This window comes from Pristis pectinata, chromosome 2, assembly GCF_009764475.1.
Source record: "Pristis pectinata isolate sPriPec2 chromosome 2, sPriPec2.1.pri, whole genome shotgun sequence".
NCBI classification, from domain to species: Eukaryota; Metazoa; Chordata; class Chondrichthyes; order Rhinopristiformes; family Pristidae; genus Pristis; species Pristis pectinata.
In genome coordinates this window covers 44,964,104-44,987,671 of record NC_067406.1, presented here as the reverse complement: position 1 = coordinate 44,987,671, position 23,568 = coordinate 44,964,104, and the positions used below count along the sequence as shown (strand labels likewise).

The 23,568-nt window shown below is 40.6% G+C and overlaps 1 protein-coding gene across 2 annotated transcripts in view; it reads left to right on the top strand.

Annotated features, from left to right (window-relative positions):
* stoml2 (stomatin (EPB72)-like 2) overlaps positions 1–23,568 on the top strand; it is a 36,913-nt gene that overhangs the window by 1,326 nt on the left and 12,019 nt on the right. For both annotated transcript variants that reach the window (XM_052035444.1, XM_052035453.1), the window contains exons 2-4: positions 15,342–15,494; positions 17,085–17,184; positions 21,391–21,449. In XM_052035444.1, coding sequence (XP_051891404.1) covers positions 15,342–15,494; positions 17,085–17,184; positions 21,391–21,449 — 312 coding nt within the window. The remainder of the gene's footprint in view (positions 1–15,341; positions 15,495–17,084; positions 17,185–21,390; positions 21,450–23,568) is intronic.

The window sequence follows — 23,568 nt, the reverse complement described above, 5'->3', positions numbered from 1 at the left end:
CAAGGTGACACTTAGAGAAAGGAAGTCACCATTCACTAGCCCACCAGCTTCGTATTTGGAGAAAGGCATGGCTATGTAGTGGACAATGCGATGTGTACTGCACCTGGGGCAAACCTGGATGTGTGCACTGCCATCTTCTGCAGAATCTGTAAACAGGAAGGCTGTGAGACCAGAGATTTATAAGAAGAGCAAGTTTTGCAGCCAGTGTGCAGCAAGAGGCAAGCTACTTTTACAGAGTTTCCCCAAGCAATCTTCTGGTAATAAGTGGGGTGGGGGGGTGTTGTAGGGTGGGAGGGCGGGAACTGGCAACTAGTCCTCCACGGATGGCAACATCCCCCCTCCTGCCATCGAGGCACCAGTCAGGAATGTGAAGAATGAAAGGGTAGAAAATCTGGCTGTAGCAAGCTGCAAAGCCCTAGTTGACATTTCCCAACCTTCACCCAGCCATTTGGAAGAGAAGGCAGCAGGAGACTGGCAAATGGTGAAAAGAAATAAACTGGGGACGAAAAATCTCCTAAAGGTATAAAAACCATGTCTGCCTGGCTTGTCATTCCTCTTGAAGTTGCTCCAAGAGGAATGACAAGCCAGGCAGACATCTACAGTTGCTCCTCATCTGACGAAGCAAGGCAATGAAGTCAGCACCACCATCAAAAGAAGTGGTGAAATGGAAGTGAAAAACAGAGGTAGAAAGGACATCCCAGCCAAGTCCTGCAAGGGGAGGAAAGGACTCAGTGAACCTCAGATCGAGGAACCTAGAGTGTGGGAGTCTTCTCTGCACTCAGACTTTGGAATCTGGGTGCAATGGAGCATCAAACTCTGCCCATCAGGAGACTGGAAGTGGGGCAGTGCCAAACACATTCAAGCTCCAGGACACCGAGAGCAACCAACTTGAATCAGAATCATAATCAGATTTATTATCACTGACATATGATGTGAAATTTGTTGTTTTGCAGCAGCAGTACAGTGCAAACATAAAAAGATCTCTAAATTACAAAAATAAATAGTGCAAATAAAAAGGAATGAGGTAGTGTTCACGGATTGTTCATAAATCTGATGGCAGAGGGGAAAAAGCTGTTCCCGAATCATTGAGTTTAGGTCTTCAGGCTCCTGTACCACCTCCCTGATGGTCGTAATGAGAAGAGGGCATGTCCCGGATGGTGAGGGTCCTTAATGATGATGTCACTTTCTTGAGGCAGTGCCTCTTGAAGATGTTCTCAGATGTGGGGAGGGTTGTGCCTGTGATGAAGCTGGTTGAGTCTACAACCCTGTGCAGCCTCTTGCAATCCTGTGCATTGGAGGCTCCATACCAGGCTGTGATATAACCAGTTAGAATCCTCTCCACGTACATCTATAGAAACTTGTAAGAGTCTTTGGTGACATACCAAATCTCCTCAAACTCCTAACGAAATAGAGCTGCTGGCGTGAGAGTCAAAAGGCAAAAGTTAGAAGGAGGAGAAAAATTGAATCGAGGACCAAGCAGGTTCCCTTCAAATATCGCAGCAGAATGTAAGGCCTGTGGAGATCAGCACCTGTATCTTAACCTGGGACAAATGCAGCAGTCCATTCACACTGTAGGCTTGCTAAGATGGAACTGTCCAGTGTGAACTGACTACAGCTTATATTTACAATATAGTAGGTATAAAGATTGCATCCATTAATGTGTGCACCATTGGTAATTGGTTTATTATTGTCACATGTTCTAAGATGCAGTAAAAAGCTTTTGTTTGTATGCCATCCAGATGGATCATTCTATACATAAGAACATCTCGGTAGTAAAAAAGGAAAGCAATAACAGAATGCAAAATATAGTGTTACAGTTACAGAGGAGAAAGTGCAGTGTAGTTAGACAAATAAGGTGCAAGCGCCACAACAAGATAGATTTAGGGACCAAGAGTACATCTTTATTGTATAAGAGGTCTGTTCAAAAGTCTTATAACAGCAGGATGGAAGTTGTCCTTGAGCCTGATGGTACATGTTCTCAAGCTTTTGTATTTTCTGTCCAATAGAAGAGGGAGAAGAGAGAATACCTGGAGTTGAAGGGGTCCTTGATTATATTGGCAGGTTTTCCAGGGCGGCAGGAAGCATAGACAGAGTCAATGGAGGGGAGGCTGGTTTGCGTCATAGACCTGGCTAGTTTCACAACTCTCTGCAATTTCTTGCAGTCTTGGGTATAGCAGTTGCCCTACCAAGCTGTAATTTATCCAGATAGGATGCTTTCTATGCTGCATCATAAAAATTGGTGAGGGTCAACGGGGACATGTTGAATTTCCTTAGCCTTCAGAGGAAGTAGAGGTGCTGGTGTGCTTTCTTGGCCATAGTGTCTACTTGGCTAGATCAGGGCAAGTTGTTGATGACATTTACACCTAGGAACTTGGAACTCTCAATCATCTCCACCTTGGCACTATTGGTACATATAGGGGCGTGCACCACGAAGCTCTCCATCTCCTTCCTGTACTCCAACTCATTGTTCTTTGAGATCTGGCCCACTACAGTGGTGTCATCTGAAAACTTAGAGCAGCATCTGGCCACGCAGTCGTGAGTGTATGGGGAGTAAAGTAAGGGGCTGAGGATGCAGCCACGCAGGACACCATTGTTGAGGATAATTGTGGCAGAAGTGTTACTGCCTTATCATTACTGATTGCAGTCTGTTGGTCAGGAAGTCAAGGATCCAGTTGTGGGGGGTGTCAACTTCGAGGTCCAGGTGTTTGGAGATGAGTTTGTTTGGAATTATGGTATTGAAGGCAGAGCTGTAGTCAATAAATAGGAGCCTGACATGGGTGTCTTTGTCATCCAGATGTTCCAGAAATGAGTGTAGGGCCAGGGAGATGGTGACTGCCATGGACCTGTTTCAGCAGTAGGCGAATTGCAGTGGGTCGAGGTTGTCTGGGAGGCTGGACTTGATGTGTACCATGATCAGCCTCATGATGATGGATGTCCGAGCCACCGAGCAGTAGTCATGAAGGCACATTTCCTTATTTTTCTTTGGCACTGGTATTGTAGTGGTCTTCTTAAAGCAGGTGAAAACCTCAGATTGGAGTAGGGAGAGGTTAAAGATGTTTGCGAATACTCCTGCCAGCTGATCCACGCAGGATCTAAGGACATGGCCGGGGACTCCGTCCAGGCCAGTTACTTTCTGCGGGTTTACTCTCTGCGACGGTGACCGTGGGTACAGGTGCATCGGAGGCTGTTGGGGTGGGTGGTGTCATTTCATTGACCTTCTGCTCGAAACGTGCATGGAATGCATTGAGCTTATTGGGGAGGTAGTTGGTGTTGCCAGCGACACTGCCTGATTTTGTTTGTAGCCCATTCTAACATGCAAGCCCTGCCACAGCTGCAGGCAGGTCTGGTACTCTAGTTTGGTCTGGTATTGGCTTTTGTCATCCTTGATAACTTTAGAAAGGTCATATCTTGGTTTCCTTTATGGATCAGGGTCACCCAATTTGAACACCTCAGACCTGCACTTCAATAGGGAGTGGATCTCTTGGTTCATCCATTGTTTCTGGTTGGGGAACACCTGGATTGATTTCTTTGGTACACAGTCCTTTAAACACTTGCTGATGAAGTCTGTGGTGGCAGTGGCGTATTCATTAAGGTTGGACGCTGAGTCTTTGAATATGGACCAGTCCACCGACTTGAAGCGGTTGCATAGAAGCTCATCTATTTCATCAGACAAGCACTGTATGACTTTCTGCTTTGGAATATCTTGGCATAGTGAAGGTTGACTGTGAACATACCAAATCTCCCTCAAACTCCTGACGAAGTAGAGCTGCTGGTGTGCCTTCTTCGTGATTGCATCAATGTGTTGGGCCCAGGATAGATCCTCTGAAATATTGACACCCAGGAACTTGAAGCTGCTCACCCTTTCCACTGCTGACCCCTCACTTAGGATTGGTGTGTGTTCTCCCGACTTCCCCTTCCTACTTCATTTTTTTTTGCACGATTTATTTATTTTTGTAATTTATAGATTTTTATGTCTTTGCATTGTACTGCTGCCACAAAACAACAATTTTCACATCATATGTCAGTGATGATTAAGATTAAGATAATATGTCAGTGAAGATAAGTGATGATTAAGTTCCTAGGTGATGATGATTAAGAGGAATAGATAGTGGACAGCCAGCGCCTCTTTCCCAGGGCACCAATGCTAAATACAAGAGGGCATGGCTTTAAGGTAATGGGTGGGAAGTTCAAGGGAGACATCAGAGGGAGGTATTTCACCCAGAGAGTGGTTGGTGCATGGAATGCGCTGCCTGGGGTGGTGGTGGAGGCTGATACGTTGGTCAAGTTCAAGAGCTTGTTAGATAAGCATATGGGCGAATTTAAGATAGAGGAATATGTTGGAGGAAGGGGTTAGATAGTCTTAGGCGTGGTTTGAAAGTCGGCACAACATGGTGGGCCGAAGGGCCTGTATTGTGCTGTATTGTTCTTTGGTTCTATGATAAATCTGATTCTGATTTTTGCAATTGTGGTTGCATCTCTGCAGTGATTGTAATGGTGCTCCTATGGACATGATGATATTGGCAGAACTGGCAGTAAACTGGACACCAACTCCAGGCTCCTGTGTAAAATGGTAAAAGATACTAAGCTGTGTGATGTCCTCGGCAAGCCTGCACATGCAGCACTGTGGCAATACTAGTTGACAGCAATGGCCTAAGATAGACTTCCTATTTGTGTCCTAAACACTCATGGTCAGGTCTACTGATGTCAGTGTTCTGAGAATCATAGAGTAATACAGCAAGGAATAGAAATGTCAGAGATCGTCTGGATGGATTTGAGAGCAGGATGGAGGGAAAAAGACCATGTCCTTCCATCTGCTCTGCCTGTGACTGCAAGAAACTGTAGAGAGTTGAGGACGCAGCTCAGCACATCACATAAACCAGCCTCCTTTCTGTAGACTCTGTCTTTAGTTCTTGCTGCCTTGGTAAAGCAGCCAGCATAATCAAAGACCCCACCACCTGGACATTCTCTCTTCTCCCCTCTCCCATCAAGTAGAAGATACAAAAGCCTGAAAGCACCTACTACCAGGCTTAAGGACAGCTTCTATCCCGCTGTTATAAGATTATTGAATGGTTCCCTAGTACGATAAGATGGACTCTTGACCTCACAATCAACCTCGTTATGATCTTGCACCTTATTGTCAACCTGCACTGCACTTTCTCTGTAGCTGTTACACTTCATTCTGCATTCTGTATTTTACCTTGTACTACCCCAATGCACAGTGTAATGAATTGATCTGTATGAATGCTATGCAAGACAAGTTCTTCACTGTACCTTGGTACAAGTGATAATAATAAACCAATTCCAATGTGCACGCAGATGGGTTAGTTTAGTTTGGCATCATGGTCAGCATAGACATGGTGGGCTGAAGGGCCTGATCCTGTGTTGCACTGTTCTGTGTTCTATCTACTGTGACAGTTTAGTGTTCTCTCTAGCTCAGTTAATTTTAAATCTGAGTGATAGATTTTTGTTAACCAGTCATTTTAAGAAACATGACTCAAAGGTATATCGAGTAAGCTCATCGATCAGTCTTGATCTTAATGTATGTCAGAACTAAATAGCTTTCTCTCGGTGCTGCTTCCAGCACTCACACAGAACTCAACAATTTCACCACCTTTGCTGCGAACTTCCACCCTGCCTTCAAATTCACCCTATCTCTGACATTTCTCTTTCTTTTCTGGATCTTTTGCAGACAAACATGCCACTAACATCTGTAAACGTACTGACTCCCACAGTTACTTCAATGATATCTTGTTCCACCTTGCCTCCTATAAAGATGCTATCCTTTTTTCTCAATTTCTCCTTCTCTGCTACATCTGTTCTCAAGATGAGGCCTTCTACTCTAGGGCTTCTGAAATGTCTTCCTTCTTCCAGAAACGTTGCTTCCCCTCTGCCATGGCTGATCGAGCCTTCACACGCTTTTCCCCCATATGTGCTCTCACTCCACTTCTCGATAGACAGAATAGCAATAGAATTCCCTTGGTCATCACCTTTCACCCCCACCGGCCTCCGCAACCAACACATCATCCTCCGTCTTTTCTGCCAGCTCCCGTGTGATCCCACCACCAGTCACATCTCCCCCTTCACCCCCCCCCCCCCCCCCCACCCCCCATTTTTGCTTTCTACAGGGACCACTTTCTTCAGGACTGGCCCACTCATTCCTCCCCACCCACCCCTCCCTGTTCCCAGGCACTTTTCCCTGTAACTGCAATAAGTGTAACACCTGTCCCTTCACCTCCTCCCTCAGCACCATCCATGTACCTAAACAGCCCCTCCAGGTGAGGCCAAGGCTCCAACCTGGTCTGCTGTATTCGGTGCTCGAGCTGTGGCCTCCTCTGCATTGGTGCAACCAAGTGTAATCAACAGTTTTGCGGAGCACCTGTGCTCTGTCCTCAACAGTCATCTTGAGCTTCCAGTTGTATGTCATTTTAACTCTCCTTCCCACTCCTACATTGAACCTGCCTTCTTCATTGCTATGGAGAGGCTAAACACAAATGGGAAAAATGACATCTTATATTCCACTTGAGTAGCTTACAACGCAAAGGTATGCACGTTGAATTCTTCAATTTGAGGTAACCCTCACTGCAGTGTTCTACAGACAGATAGAGACACACACATGCGCGCACACAGACTCGTCTTCTCTTTCTGTTCCTTTCTCCCATCCACTCCTTCCCCCATCTGGTTCCATCTGTCTATCATCCCGGGACGATGATGTGTGACTCCTGGTCTGTGTGTGTGTAGAACACTGCAGTGTGGGTTACCTCGAATTGAAAAATTCAACGTGCATACCTTTGGGTTGTAAGCTACTCAAGTGGAATATAAGATGTTATTTTTCCTGTTTGTGTTTAGCCTCTCCATAGCAATGAAGAAGGCAAAGGACAGATGGTTCACGGCACGGTAGCGTAGCGGTTAGCGCGACGCTATTACAGCGCCAGTGATCGGGGTTCGATTCCCGTCGCTGTCTGTAAGGAGTTTGTACGTTCTCCCGTATCTGCGTGGGTTTCCTCCCACATTGCAAAGACGTACGGGTAGGTTAATTTGGGTTTAAAATCGGGCAGCGCAGACTCGGGCCGGAAGGGCCTGTTACCATGCTGTAAATAAAATTTAAAGAAAATCCCCTCCCCATCTGGTTTTATCTATCACCTACCAGCCTCTATCCCACCCTGCTACACACTGGCAATCTTCCTTCTTCCCTCTCATTCCTGAGGCAGGGTCTCAACCCAAAATGTCGTTTTATACTTATTGTCTTAGTGCTTGACCCGCTGAGTTCTTCCAGTGCTCTGTTTTTTGTTCCAGATTTCAGCATCTGCGGTCCTTTTGCCTTCTATCTTTCTCCTGTCCTTTTACTGCCTCGATTTTCATGGAAAAGTGTGATAATGGGAACAAAAGCATTTGTGCATTAATCAGGAAAGCTAAGGGTAAGAAACTAATGCTGGCAAAAATTATCATGCATCTCCAAAGTGATAAAGGCATGAGGCACTGAATGCCAGAGCACTGGGGGGTTGGCAGTGGTGTGTCTTTTGTCAAAGGGGTGAAAAGGAATAAACCAGGTAACCAAAAAAATAATCAATCTAAATTTGTTCATGGGTAAGCTGAAAGCTATAATCAATAAAGCTTTATGTCAGGCATGATTTGCCTTTTACTTTAACATTTCTAGGAAGGTGAGTGTATTGATAAAGAAAATGCAGTGAATGCTCAGTACAGGCTGTCCCTAGGTTACGAACGCCCGACCTATCGATACCCTTACATATGAACGAGCCCCCATAATGTTATTAAATTCAAAAGTCCTACGAAGAGCAGAACTAGTTTCTTCTCTCCACTTGTACTAATTGTTCTTTCTTATCAGTCTTATGTTCTTTTGATGTCATCCATTACAATACTGTGGAGGTATTGTTACCATCTTTGTGTATTTTCTGACTATGGACAAAATTGACTTATGGACATCTGTAAAAATGGAGCCCGTTGCTTACCCAGCGACAGCTTGTATAGAGGCTTTGAAAAAGTTTGTAATAATGTGCCATTTAAGGAGTAGTTTGGTAAAATTAATTCAGACAATATTAAGGTGTTATATCTGTGTCAAGTTAAATAAATAATTGAGAAACAAAGGACTGCAGATGCTGGAATCTGGATGAAAACCACTATAATGCTGGAGGAACTCAGCAGGCCAGGCAGCATCCGCAGAGAAAAGCAGCCAGTCAACGTTTTGGGTCAGGACCCTTCTTCAGGACTGAAGATAGGAAAAGGGGAAGCCCAATATATAGGAGGGAAAAGCAGAGTAGTGATAGGTGGACAAAAGAGGGGAGGCAGGGTGGGCATAAGGTGATTGATCTTAAGAGTAATGTTCAATGGATGTTTTTCAAATTATTGGGCAGTATATTTTGCTGTCCTCCTGCATTTACTATTTGGATCATTGCTTCTCTCAGTAATTACTTTTTACAGCTTTTGTGGTCAATGCAGTAACCCTTAGTACAATATCTGAATAAATTATGACAGCATTCAAGGCTCCCGTAACAAAGCTGCTGTACTTCTTTGATTTGGTAGCATCAGTTACTCTATACGTGGATCCCTCACTTCTCTGAATAGCCTTTTGCTCCCCAATATCTAACACACACAAACATGAATCAGGGATGTAATGATTGTAACTCTTTGATATATATTGAACATTTTGCTGTGTTTAATTATTTCCCTTCCTGCTTCTCCAAACTTTAAAAATGGGCCAAGTAGTAAAAAAGGGCCAGATATGGATTATTAATTTCATTTCATTTCACAGGAAATGTTTGCATGTGCTATGTTTGAAATCACTTCCTTTAACCAGTATAACTTTTTGTTATCAATGTCCTAGCCACAAATGATTGGGTCCCTAATGAGATTAAGTGAAATAATATCTAATTACTTCTTTCATGTTGCTGGTGAAGCTTTCCCCTTCTACTTTTCTTTTTTCTGACTTGGCAGCTTTTCTTGGATCTGACTTTGTGATCCAAGTCTCTGTTTTGTGTCTGTGATCACATTTGAAAGAGAAAGCTTGTCAGATTTCTCCTGCTGATAAACTGCAAACTAGGGATTTTCCGGCACAGTGAAGCAAGTTAATGAAATTTGAGGAAATTAAATCAAAGTCTAACTCATTGGCATTTTTCTTTTTTATAAAAATTTCCTGTATACTTTACAAGAGGCAAAGTTTTTCAATGAACACTTGTAATAAGGAACTCTTGTTCTGTATGCTGCTTAACATAATGCTGGATTTGGTACCCTGCAATTTTTCTCTCTACAACACACCTTTGCCGAGTTAAGCCAGAAAGTGACTTTATTTATCCATGACAGAGGAATGAGCAGTAAATAATTTATTGTGAAATATTCATTGAGTGGAATTTTGTTGAAACCACCAGCTTAAAGACCTTCAAAATGAATCAAGTCTGGAGCACACTGAGAGACTCAGAAGGCTGTATCTGTTATTTGGTCCACTGCTGGTTACCCCTCTTCTTCCCTATCCCTATGCCCTTCATGGTGGGGCCCAGTCATGGCAGAATTCTCCAGCATTACTCTGGTGGATCACCACTTATCAGGATTTGAAACCCTGTTTATTTCACTGGGAATTCTCGGCCTGTAGATTTGGAGACAAAGGGGAAGGATTTTTTTTGAAGTATTTTGCTTCAGCATAATGTTTTTGGTTAACCTTTATGTTAATATATTAATTAGTAATTTCAACTTTAATAGTTTATAAGTGTCTCAAATCTCAGGCACTTATTAAAATCTGCAAAGCTCAATAACAGCTGTGGCAGAAACCCAAGCCGTGCCTTCACCTTTGGGGTCTCTGCACGATGCTGTCTGCAGTCCTGTTGCAGGTCTGATCTTATACCCTGATTTGAGGGCTGGTGCCTGAGGCCCTCTGCATCCACTATAGGTGAGTGCACCTCTGTGGGGGCCACAAGCAGCAATTCTGGGTGGTGGGTCTGGTCCAGCACAATCTTCCCATGTTCATACACAAAGTAATGAATTTTTTTTGAAAAAAGCTAGACGAAATGGATCAAACAAATGTTCAAAATCCAACTCTGCTTTTATGCTGTCTGGCAGAATGTTTTTAGAAGGCCAGTCCTTTGTGTCATTGAGCTGTCTGCCTCTAGGACTTTGACTATTCAGTAATTCTCTCCCCTTCTCAGTTCTCAGACACCATTGTCAATCACGTTCACTAGCTGAGTGGTGCCTTGTTGTTTGATCTGTGCCAGTGTGACATTGGGTCACCTCTGTAGCAGTACCGAGACAACAGCTGAGGTCTCATAATTACAAATAGACATTTCATCATTGTCAAATAAAAATCCAACCTTTGTTGCAAAAATGTTTGTAATTGCGTATATGGACTGTAAGCCATTAAAAATTAATACCTTAAGCAAGGCATTGTGCAGTAGGTCATAAAAAATAGCACACTTCTGGAGTTCTGTCCAAAGTCTGTTGGAATGAAAAAGGTTTTCTTATTCAGAAATATGTTTTTGTGATTGAGTGTTAACAACTTACTTGATGTTTTTAGAAGTACTATTTCAGCAGGGACTAAAAGCACATTTTTGTTACAGGCACCTTACTTTCGGCTGAAGTCCCATGGCTATTGGGAGGGTGCAGATGAGATTCACTGAAATTTTGGGATTGGAAACTTCATTTATGAGCAGGATGTAGAGAAACTATAAAAACTACAAAGAAGATTGATAAAATTGCTAAAAAAGTTTTGGTCCATTTTGACGAGATGTTTGGGGGGAAAATATTTCCAAGAGTTGTTAATCAGATGGTATAACTTCAAGATTGCCAAATAAATGAAGTTAGAGGAGTTTTGTTTTAGACGGCACATTTAGTGTGTGGACTACTGAAACTATGATAAAGGCACGAAGCATAACATTATTTAAAATGGAGCAGATAAATATTTGAGGAAGTTAAAAGAAAAGAGCAAGCAAAGTAAACCAAGTGTCAAACTCCTTCAGTTGATCAGCTCAACTATATTGGGCCAAATTGCTTCCTTGAGTATGATGATTTTTTTTTGTTTAATAGTTCATGGAATTATATGGCATGGAAACAGGCCCTTCGGCCCAACTGGTCCATGCTGACCAAGATGCCCCATCCAAGCTAGCCCCATTTGCCAGCATTTGGCCCGTAACCTTCTCAGCCTTTCCAATCCATGTACCAATCCAACTGTCTTTTAAAAAATTGTTATTGTACCTGCCTCAACCACTTCCTCTGGCAGCTCATTACACCTTTTGTGTAAAAAAAAGGTGCCCCTCAAGTTCCTATTAAATCTTTCCCCTCTCACCTTAAACCTATGCCCTCTAGTTCTTGATACCCCAACCCAGGGAAAAAGACAGTGCATTCACCCTATCTATGCCCCTCATGATTTTTTACCTCTTTAAGATCACCTCTCAGTCTCTTATGCTCCAGGGAATAAAGCCCTAGATTGTCTAACCTCTCCCTGTAACTCAGTCCCTCAAGTCCTGGCAACATCCTTGTTTTTATGGATTATATTGATGAAACTTCTAACACTTGTATGATTATACTCTGCTTGCTCTTATAATGTAAATGCTTGGAGCAAAACAAAACTGCAGATGCTGGAAATCTAAAACAAATCTGGAATACTTTGGACAAGCAGCATCGATGGGGAGAGAAACAGTGCCAACCTTTCATGTGAAGGACCCTTCATCCAAACTAGAAAATTGAAAAAATAAACGTTTTAAATTGCAGAAAGGGGTGGGGGTGGAGAGAACAGAAGAATTGCCTGTGAAGCAGGATGCAGGCAAAGGTTATCATTACATCAAAAACCAGTTATTAGATGCACATGAGAAAAAGAAAACAAATTGAATCAGAATGGTTCGGCTCCAACCCTGGATAGAGGCAGCATGTTACCGCAGGTGATAAGCTGCTTTTCTTTGAGCTCACATTGGACATCATTGATGCAATCTGTGGAGTCAAAAATAGGGAGGCCACAATGCAATTGGGATGGAGAAGTAAAGTGGTAGGAAACTCCTGATTAACATTAAGAATTGAATGGCTCATGTTCAAAGCATAAAATAACGTAAATGCTTTTCCATTTACTTTTAATGGACTTCCTTTCAGCCAATGTCCTGGCATTTTCCATCATGATCTCTGGGTACATTGTATTCCATTAGCAGGCTAGACCCTTCAGAGGCTGTTGTACAATAGTCTATAGTGGGGAAGAAGTGGCCTGAGAGTCTGCAATGTTGATTGCAGACCCTGTGAAGACTTACGGCATCAGGCCAAACACAGACAATGGCAGGTTGTCCTTTCTCAGCTGATATTTCATTATTTCCCTATGTTCATCAGTGTGGGAGAATGGCAACAGCACAGAGGGACTTCAATGCCTATCATCAAGGGCAGCACAGGAGCATCTTTACTGACCGAGTTGTGTGTGTCTTGAAGAACCTAGCTACCAGGTTGTATTAGGTGGTCATAGAGCTTGACATTCCTTGACTTCATTCTTGCCAATTTACATGTTGCAGATGTGTCCATACAGGACAGTATTGACAAGAGTAAGCATCATTCAGTGACTGGAGGCAAAAGTCCCACTTTCACATGTATGCAAAATCATTCAAAACTGATCTGCCTACTCAATACTGGGCACCCATGAGTTGCTGTGGGCATCAGCAGCAGGAGAGTTCTGTTCCACTACAATCGGTAACCTGGTGGTCTGGTATATTCCTCATTCTGTCATCAAGTCAGAGGACCATCCCTGGTTCACAGATGAGAATGCTGGGAACAACATTCGTCGTATCTAAAAATGAGGTACCAATGTGATGAAGCCCCAGTACAGGTTGCATGAAACACTAAAAGCTGTATGCAATGGATAATGGAGCAATCCCGCAACCAATAGATTAGATCAAAACTTTGCAGTCCTGTCATATCCAATATTGAATGATGGTGGACAATTGACAGATTAATGGGAGAAGGAAGGCGTCTCCAAGAACATCCTCAACAGTGGGTTAGAACTGCATGTAAATGTTAAGACAAGACTCAAGCTTTTGCAACTATCATCAGGTAGGAGTGCCTTGTGAATGATCCATTGTAACCTTACTATAAAGTCTCCACTGTAGCAGAATATAGGTTTCAGTGAATTTGATTCACTCCATGTGATAGCAGGAAATGGGTAAGAGCACTGGATACAAAAATGGCTGCAAGACTAGACAACTTCCTGGTTGTTGTACTGAAGCCTCACCCTTTAGAATTAGCCACAGGCCTCACCAAGCTTCTCCAACAGTGGCATCTATCCAACTATGTAGCAACATGCCTAGGTATGTCTTGTTCACAAAAGAACAGGACAAATCTATTCCAAATAATTATTTCAATCACTGGCAAAATGGTAAAAAAATGTCAATGACCATGCTTTCCAGGGCACTTACTGTTACTCTCAGTAGCACCCATGACAATACTCCAGGAATTCCTTTGGACATTGTTCAGAAAACGATCATCTTCTGTTGCTTTATCAACAAACTTCCCTCTATCCAATGGTCATGAGTAATGTTTGCTAATGTTTAGTTCCATTTGGAACTCTTCAGAAAATGAAGCAGCCAAACTTGGAGACAGCAATCCAGTAATCAAGCATGGACTGATAAGTAACAAGTAGCATTCACTTCACACAAATGCCAGGTAATGGTTATCCAGAAAGCAAGTGTCTAACCACCTACACTTCACGTTCAATGGCATTTCCATTTTTAGGTCATTAATTGATCAAATTAACCAAAGTAATTATATAAATATTGTAGCTGACACAAATCAGGAGTATGAAGGAATACTTCCCAAGTCCATATAAAGGCAGCAGCATGTAGGATGAAAAGGCCATATAATTACCACTCCATCTACCACTGTAAACATTCACATCTCCCACCAGGAGTGCACTGTGGCTGCAGTGTGCACTGTCTTTAAAATGCAAGGCCGTTGTTAAGACCTTTTCACTAGTGAATCCCAAACCTGTACCGTCCACTGTATGATGATGCCACAATCTGAAAGATCATCTTCAAGTGGTGTACTATCCTTGTGTTTCACAACTCAGTTTTCGCAGTTCTCATCAATCATTCCAGTTAAATCAGAAGAGAGACGAGATGGTTTTATCATTCTGTCTAAAGGATGGAAAAAAAGTACAGCTGGAAGTGAAGGTAATGTTAGTGACAAGAAGTACTTCCTTAGCAGTGGTTGGGTCTGCCATACTGATGAATCTGAACGTAATGATTTTATAAATTGTCACTTCCGTCTCTCATTATTAATTTCCCTTTTATGTAATTATTCTGCCGGCTCTGCACTTTTGGAACATTGTATTTGTGATGTCTATGTAAAGATAATGTGAGCTGGTAGCAAGATAAAAGTAGAGAAAGTTTTCCATTTGTGAAAGTACTTTATTTGTGTACTCCAACTGAGGAATCATTTGGCCTTGCTGTGGTAATTCTACATTCGATAAGCTATTGACATTATTTAGCCAGGCTTGCAGGTGAAGACGGTTTAGTTCAGGGATGAACTCAGTCTACCCCAGCACAAAGCACTTTTGAGGAATAGATGAGAAGTGATGAGGATTTGGGGAAATCTCGTATCTTTAAACATGTGTTGAAGTGGCAATAGATCTCCATAAGCTATGGATCAGAATTTTGCAGTAGTTTTTTCTGAATCCCCTGATGGTGGGCAGCTAAAGTGGCTCTACAGTGAAATATTAATCCATACAGATCAAAACTCAAGTTCCAAGTATCACCTTGACTGAAATTTTTGAGTTGTAATCGTGCATCTGTAATGCTGCAGATTACCGACAGTGTGTGTGTTAGGGCAGTATGAGCAGGATACTCTGATCCTGATTATTTCACAGTGACCCTTGATGGTAAGTACTTGTGTATAATTATAAGTTAAAGATGGCACAGTAATGTAGGGACCTGAGTTTGATGTACAGGTTGATCCTGACTACAGGTGCTGTCTGTCTGTAGTTTGCATGATCTCCTCAGCTCCACGAGTTTCTGCTGGGTGCTCCAGTTTCTTCCCATGTGCCAAAGGCCTGCTGTAAAAATTACGCCATAGAACAGGTAACGTGGCAAAAAGAATCAAAGGGGAGATGATGGGTTTGAAAAAGAATAAATTGCAGAGCTAACAGGAAATAAGGAGGGGGAGTATGGGACTGAAATGATTCCTTTGTGAGGAGTGACAAGGATCTGATGGGCTGAGTGGCAGATGTTGTAATAAGCTGGCCTTGCTCTGCGGTGACCACATAATCAAAACAGGGTTTGCTAACGTCATCATGGTATGTCAATATGTTTGGAACAAAATTAAGGAGAACTCTTCAACAGAAACAAATTACCCATTTTTAATTTTAATTTTTATTCTAGCATTCTCGAAGAGGAATACCTCAGGCATGGTTAGTAGCAGCACCGCACCGATGGGCATCAAGCCTACCCATGAACACCGTCGTACTCTTTGTTCCACAGCAAGAAGCTTGGGTAGTAGAACGAATGGGTCGTTTTCACAGAATACTTGATCCAGTAAGTAATGTCGCTCATTAATTGAAGCAGACATGAGGGTGGTTCACTATTATTCTGAGTATGGATAATTCTGATTTGTTTGTAATATGTCTATTTCCACATCATTTCTTGGCAATTGTTACTTACTTGTGCTAAGTGTTCCAGTAATCGTAATATTTTAAATGTGTTTAATAATGAAAAACCCTCAGTGATGGGAATTTATCCAAGCAACTAAACCCTACGGTCTGTAACAGACATGATCATTTACAGCTGCCTGATCCTAGAAGACACCAGCTGGATACAGATTCACATTGAGCTGCCAATCAGCTTTCCAGGGTTGGCCAGCTTGAGGTCAATTCATAACCTGTTCCAACAAACTGGTTAATATTACAGAGAACAAAAGCATTGGAAGTCACCATTCTTCAATGTGCAGAGAGCATAGGAGGCCTGGAAATGGTCAGTAGCTAAAGGATATGTATTTGTAAATAGCTTTTAAATATTTATCAACATTTTATTTTCAGATGAGGTTGGAGGAGTATTTTGAACAGCAAGTTCTTCTTCCACAATTTGACGAACATAATAAGCCCTTTATAATGGCATTCATGTTTTGGTGATATGCCTTTGTGATTAATTTGTTGAACTTGACAATCAAATTCATATTTCACAAAAGCTACAGAATAATCTGATTGCTGTTAGTTTAGGATACCTTTTAATGATCTGATAAGTTGTAAGACTCCATCAGAAGCACTACTTTAGAAATTTGGATTGTTCGCTATTAAATTTGAAATCCTTAGAAAGGCTCTGTTTCAATGTATTGAAAACAAAAGAAATAAATAGTTTTTTGAAATTATTTTCTTCACAAAATGTTAAAATTCTAAACAAATCATTAGAAGTATTTTGCTTCTTTTTTGGAGAACAATTAATTTTCAAATGGAGAAATCCTTTTTGTCTATTTCATAACCTTTGAGCACTTTTTGAAATCATGTCAAAATACTAGTAAATTCATCAAGTGGTATGTATTCCAAAATGTTTGGTGTAAAATATTTTTTTAAACTATATACTGATTTATTTGAATTTTGAGAAAATCGTATCTATCTCTACTGATTTTACACAATGCTTCTGTGAAATGTATAAATAATTACATATGTAGTCTGCTGGCATTCAGAGAAAAAAAAAACGTGCATTGAATTGTTGTTTAATTGATAGATCAAATATATGTCAGATAGGCAGTCTGGCAACACCACTGTGCTGGCCCTATGTCAGTAGGTGATGATGTTAAGGTAACAGAATAGAAATGAGGAAGAGAATAGATCATTGAGGTAGAGGAAGAGAAAGAGGAAAGAACCTTGGGTTGAATTGTGCTTGGTTCATCCAGATAAAGTAACTGAGGTGAACAATTGTAATGTGAATAAAAGACAATGGAATTATAATTAGAGGTCAAATGTTGTAGTCTCTGATATCATTAGTTCCATGTAATACAGATTTAGATTTAATTAGTTGATACTGTGCACTAAAACTAAGTTATTACCATCATCCCTGGGCCCTTTATAACATGAAAAGACACAGAAAGCATATGTTGATCTCAAATTAATTTTTGTCCTTTTTACAAAGGGTTTGAATTTCTTGATTCCAGTCGTAGATCGGATAAGATATGTACAGAGCTTAAAAGAGATCGTTATTGATATTCCAGAACAATCTGCTGTCTCATTAGGTAAGTGCTGTGCTAAATTGTTGTTAAATATTTTATTCGGAGTTTCTTGTTTATAAATTTATCATAATGTGTTTGTTATAAATTTTAATTAAAGTCTGTAATGTGAACTACTTAAAGCTTTTTTTGCATAAATCAATGTCAATGTGCTCTTTCATCAAATAATATAACCATATTGGATGAGATTCCTGTAAAAGCTCAATGTTTATTTTTAGTGAAGCACCTCAGAGAGATCTTCCCATCTTGGATGCATACCACTCCCTTCTATTACTAAATCAAACCTTAAAAAATATTCTACAATTATAAATAATGACAGAACTTTAAAAGTTCTGGGAGATGTGGGTTGAGCTGATGGTTCTTGGTTTTCCAGGTGTTTTTTCCAGTCTTGACTGTTTAATCAGGGATAGTACTAAATATAGGGAAGATTGGCAAGGGTTTGAACTTGCTGCAAGTTTCAACAAGTTTTCAGCTGACTGTGGAGCAACATTGGCATGTCATAGTTGGTATTTGATACCTGGCATATCTGAGGGATTTCAACAGGAAGGAGAAAAAACTGGAGAGCAACTCAACATGTGGAATCATAAAATCAAGGAGCACCAAATAAGGCAACTGGTTCTGTCTTGCCTGTGCTACCTCTTTGATGCCGCTGTGCAATTAAATCCCATTCCCTGCTCCAGCTTTATTTCCCATTACCCTTCATACTAGTTCACTTCAGATGTGTTCAATTGCTAGTTGAAAGTTCCTGTGGAATCTGGTTTGACCTCATTTTAAGGACATATGTTCCAAATTTTACCAATTCTCTGTGTGGAAAACATTTCTCTTCATTTCCCTTCTGCTGCTTTTGTAGATTACTTTAAATCCATGTTGGAATTGTTGGGGCTTTTATTTGCTTCTAATTAGATCTTCTATCTTGAAAACTCTAGACATTGACTTGGAAAATACAATGCCCATTTCCAATTTTAAAAATTTGAATCCAGAAGTCAACAGAAACATAATTGAACAATAATTGACAATAATAATGAGGGAAACTTCATTTTGATGCTTATGTGTGTTCTTGTGCTGATATGAGCACGTTGTGAGAGAAGAGAATTTTAATCTGAGACTACTTTGAAATTTGCTAGCAAACAGCCTTTGCATTTGCCTATGCATTATAACGGTGTACACTGATAGTTCAAATCTTTGTCAATGCTTCGTGTCATTTTCCAACATTATTGTTGATATTTTTGCTATTGTGCCATGAAATACAATGCCATTATCCCCATCCTGTAAAACAGGAGTGCAGTTGGGTAGAACTTTTGATTTATTTATACAAAAAGCCAAAAATGCTGGAAAAACCCAGCAGGTTGGGCAGTTTCTGTAGAAAGATAAACAAAGCAAATGTGTCTAGGTGAAGTCCCTTCATCAGAATCTGAAGCAGATACTGCCTGACCTGCTGAATTTTCCTGCAATTTCTGTTTTTATTTCAGACTTCTAGTAGCTGCAGTTTTTATTTGAACCTTCCCTGGAACAGCAAAAGTACACCTGCAATGTCAGTTGATTGGATATTGAAATTCAGATGTTCTCCAACAATAGATAAATATTTTAGCTCTGGTACCTTTTTGAGAGTTAATTTTATTAAATCTATAATGATTGTAATGAATGCCCTGTACTGTTTATACTAGAGGGATTATGTAGAGATTTCATAATATAGAAGATTTTTACACTGGGAATGAAATGACAAGTTGCAGCATTCCTGTACCTAATATCTGTAGTAAATGCAGTTTTAAAACTTCCAACAATAAACCTGCTCATTAGAAATTCTAAGCATGCCCAACTATACCAGACCCTCTCTCTCCTACCAACCCCAGTGTCCCAGAATGAATCAGAGAACCAGTTTCTCCCAGGAGTCTCATTCAGCCAGAGGCCTGCTGCCATTCATCAGTCCAGATGAAACAGAATATTCCCACGGTACCTGCAATACTGGTGATGGAGGCCTTCTGGAGATTCTGTGCTCCCAGCAGTGTAGAGAGGAACTAGTTTGATTGGCACGTGGGAAGGTTAAGGGACTGGTGAATAACATGCGCCTCTACCAATGAAGCCACTTTCTGCCCCAAAATGCAGGTAAATGCTAACAATTCGGATAATCTAACCTAACGTCCTCAAGTAGAGTGAACAAGGTTTTATGAAAGTTGGAGTTTAGAAAAGGAGAGGGTGGATGTTTATAATAGCATTTTAAAAAAAACATACAATAATGTCCACATAAAAAATGTTTCACAACATCGGGTCAAATGAGATGACAAAAGAAATTGATGTGAAATGAGAAGTGGTTAATGGAAATATAAATATTTGGGTCATTTTATGTTTGGTAAGCAATATTGAATTGGTCAGCACAAAAATCAGTGCTTAGGGCTCAAATGCCTGCAATCCATACACTTAAGTGCGTAGATCAAGTATGAACTATACAACTCTTCAGATGATACAAGGCTAGATGGGAAAATGTTGTAAGGATGATGCAAGAACTGCAAAGGGATATTAAATAAGTGGACACAAATATGATTGTTGGAATATGATGTGGATAATGTAAACTTATCCACTTTAGTTGGGAAAAAAGTATTTTTAAGAGATAAGAGATTGGTGTTTAGAGGGTTCTCAGTTTTGTACTCAAGTTACATTGTTAACTTGGAGATAATTGTAAAAGCAAATGGGATGTTACCTTTATTCAAGGATTGGAGTATAAAAATGAAGAAGTCTTCAATTAAAAAAGGTCTTGGTGGTGATGCACCAAGAGAAATGTGAGGTCTGGGTTTTGCGACCATATACGTGCTTCAGAAATAGTGCAAGGCAGGCTCAATGGACCAATAACTGAGGTGGGGAATTGTCTTTCATGGAGATATTGAGCTGAATGGAATTGTGTTCTCAGGAATTTAGACGAAGAATTTCATTGAAACATTCAAACCTGTTAAGAGGATAGCAGGGTATCCCTGCTGGGAAACTTGACTTTGGGTTCACAACCTTAGAATGAGGGCTTGGCCATTTAGAACGGCAGTGAGTAGAAATTTCTTCCCTCATAGAGCTGTGACTCTTTGGAATTCTCTATCTCAGAGGCCTGTGGAATTCTACTTCTAAAGTGTATTCCAGACAGATCAAATGATTCTTGGATTTTGGGGTAGTACACCATGATGGAGTTCATAATCTCATTGAGTTGCAGAGCAAAGCTGGGGCACCAAAGGGTCTACTTCTGCCACTTCTTGTGTTCAAAATCGTATTCCCTTATGTCAAATATATATGAGACACAAAGCAACTGATTCTAAAATGAATCCCAGAGGGATCTATTGCCTACTTCTCTCCAATCAGAAAATCATCCATATGTCTCTATTTTGCCTCCTGTACCTTATTATCAAGTGTTTCCACCATCTCTTTACTTTCGTTTGCTTTTATGCAGTAAGTTGATTAATTGGTACCTCTTGATGTCCATGTCAAAGTCGAGTTTATTGTCATATGCACAAGTACAAGTAGGCACTGGTGCTATGAGAAACTTACTTGCAGCAGCATCACTGACACATAGCATCATATAAGCAGCATTCACAAGAAAAAAGAAAATCATAAATTAAACATAAATTATGCACAATTCTTACAAGAAAAAAGCACAATTCCATCTATTTCATTATTATTGTCTATATTTCTATTACTTCTTTAAACTATTTAGTCAGATATAATTAGTCTTTAACAAATCCAAGTTGGCTAATCCTATTATATTTTTCCAAGTGAGAGTTAATTTAGTCCTTGCAATGATTTCTAATATTTTTACCTGCAGTGATATAAGACTAATCAGCCTGTAGATGCTAAGTTTGTCACTCCTCATTATTGAACGGCCATGTACCATTTGCAGTGTAATGTGATTCCCACTGTGGACTGTTTAGTTCTGAGTAGAATTGGAAAAGGATCAGTCTGAGATCCCAAAGTTTGTACTTCAGCCAGGGATTCTTTGTTCTCATAAGCAATAGGAACAAAAATATAGAATGTTTCAAACCAATAGATTTCAACTTTAAAGAATTTCTCATGTTTTATCATTTCATTTGTAATCCTTGATTCTTACTTGTATTAATCATTCTGAAATGACCAGATTTGTTTCTGTGTGACAAAGTTGATGCTAAATACTATTAGTTTTAATATTTTAACAAGCATTAATGAATATATGTAAATATCTCAGTATTTCATTTACTGTTACAGATAATGTGACTTTACAGATAGATGGTGTACTATATTTACGAATAATGGATCCATACAAGGTAATACAAATTATGCATGTAATCTTTCTCCCCATTGCCTTCTTTAAATAAAATGCCACAACTTCAGGTCTTTGTGCATTCTTGCAGTACTATAAAGCCACATCTTTTCTGATAATTTAGGTACTTGAGGCACACCGCAATTTGTGGCAGTCTCTCCTCTGCCACAAGTTGCAGCGTGCCTCAAGTATTGAAATTATCACATAACAGCCAGCTATATAGTGCTACAAGACTTCACACAGACCTGAAATTGTGGCTTTTTATGGTGATGTATAAGCCCTGCTTCCTAGACTTTGGGACAAAAATCTAGGCAGACATAGTTCTGGTCTATGTTGTCTGAGTTGCCATCTTTCATATAAGGCCACTTTACCATCTCAGGTGACTCTAATAGATCCCATGGTACTGTTGAAAAAGAACAAAGGAGCTATCATTGTTGTCCTATCTGGTATCTAAATTTCAGAATCAGATTTACTATCACTGACATATGACGTGAAATTTGTCGTTTTGTGGCGGCAGTACACTGTAAATTTCAGCCAACATTACAAAAATTAATAGATTATCTAGGTTGCCATGTTTCTTATTACTGCAGTAACTATCCTTCATACTTATTGATGCCACTGACACTGCTGGTTTGAAATTGGTGGTTTGACATCACTGTTTAAAATTAGAGTATTAAGTACAGTTAGAATGAATCTGGAAGTAGGTATGGTAGGATGTGTCTGGGAGGATCTTAATACAAGAAGCAAGGTAATATATGGTTTTGCAAGTTTTGGCCCCTGTCTCCCAGTAAAAGGGCCAGTTATTACATAGTAGTTCATGTAATGCCATGTTTTTTGTGCTCTGCAGGATCCAATTTCAATGAAAAATAACTGGTGAACAAAACTCAGGGACTTGCAGCATAGTTCATGAAGTCCATAGTTTTTGCTTTTGGTACTTCCATGCATTTGCTGCATGAAGGACCCTCAGCATGCATGTGGGAAGCATGCTGCAGGATTTTCATTACATCAGATTGGTGCAAACCGTAGGCCATTCCAGTAGTAACAGGTTTTCACAGTAGTTGTGAGGCCTGCATCTGCACTACCTAAATGAGAACGTGATTTGGATGACTTTGCCCTCTCCCCACCACTGGTTGCTGGCGATACACCATCACCTGACCATAAAATCATACGAAATTTGCAACACAGAGGCAAGCCATTTCCCCACTCGTATCAGTACCAATCAAAAATGGACCTCCAGCCCATGCAGTCTTCTAGCACTTGACCCATAGTCCTATGGATGACAGCTCTTTAAGTACACTTCCAGGTACTGTTTAAATGTGATAGAGGTTTCTGCCCTTACAACCCTTTAAAGCAGAAGTTCCAAAACCCCACCGCCCTCAGGGTGAAAAATTTAGCTCATCTCTCCTCTAATCCTTCCATCATCTACATTAAATCATGCCCTTGGCTTTTGACCCCTCTGCTAAAGGAAGTAGACCCTTCCTATTCTACTTCTGTTCATCATTTTGTACTACTCATTTAAGTGATCCTCCGCTTCCTCTGTTCCAAAGAAATGACTACAGCTTATCTAATCTTTCTTCATAGCTACAATGTTCCAATCCCCAGCAATATCCTCATAACTATCCTTATAAGTATCCTCTGCACCCTTTTCAGTGCTATCATACCTTTCCTGTAATGTAGTGGCCTGAACTGTACTCAAGCAATGGTCTAACTAGCATTGTTTACAATTCAAACATAACCTCCGTGGTGTTATATTCTGTGCCTTGGCCAATAGGCAAGCATCCTTTGTAACTACCTGTGACCTTTAAGGATATGTGCCTACTACCTTTAAGGACCTGTCTTGCTGCTTTTTAAGGATCTAAGCACATCCGTTCCTGTGTTCCTCCACTGCACTTAATATTCTCCCACTATAGTTATTCCTTTGCCTTGTTCCATCTGCCAAATGCATTACCCCACACTTCTCTGGATTAAATTCCATTTATCTTTTTCCTGTCCAACTGATGAGACCATCTCTACCTTCCAGCAGTCTGAAGCTTTCGTCCTCCTTGTCAACCACATGATTACCTTTTATCTGTGAACTTCTTTATCATGCCTCTGACAGTCAGGTCTAAATCATTTGTTCACGT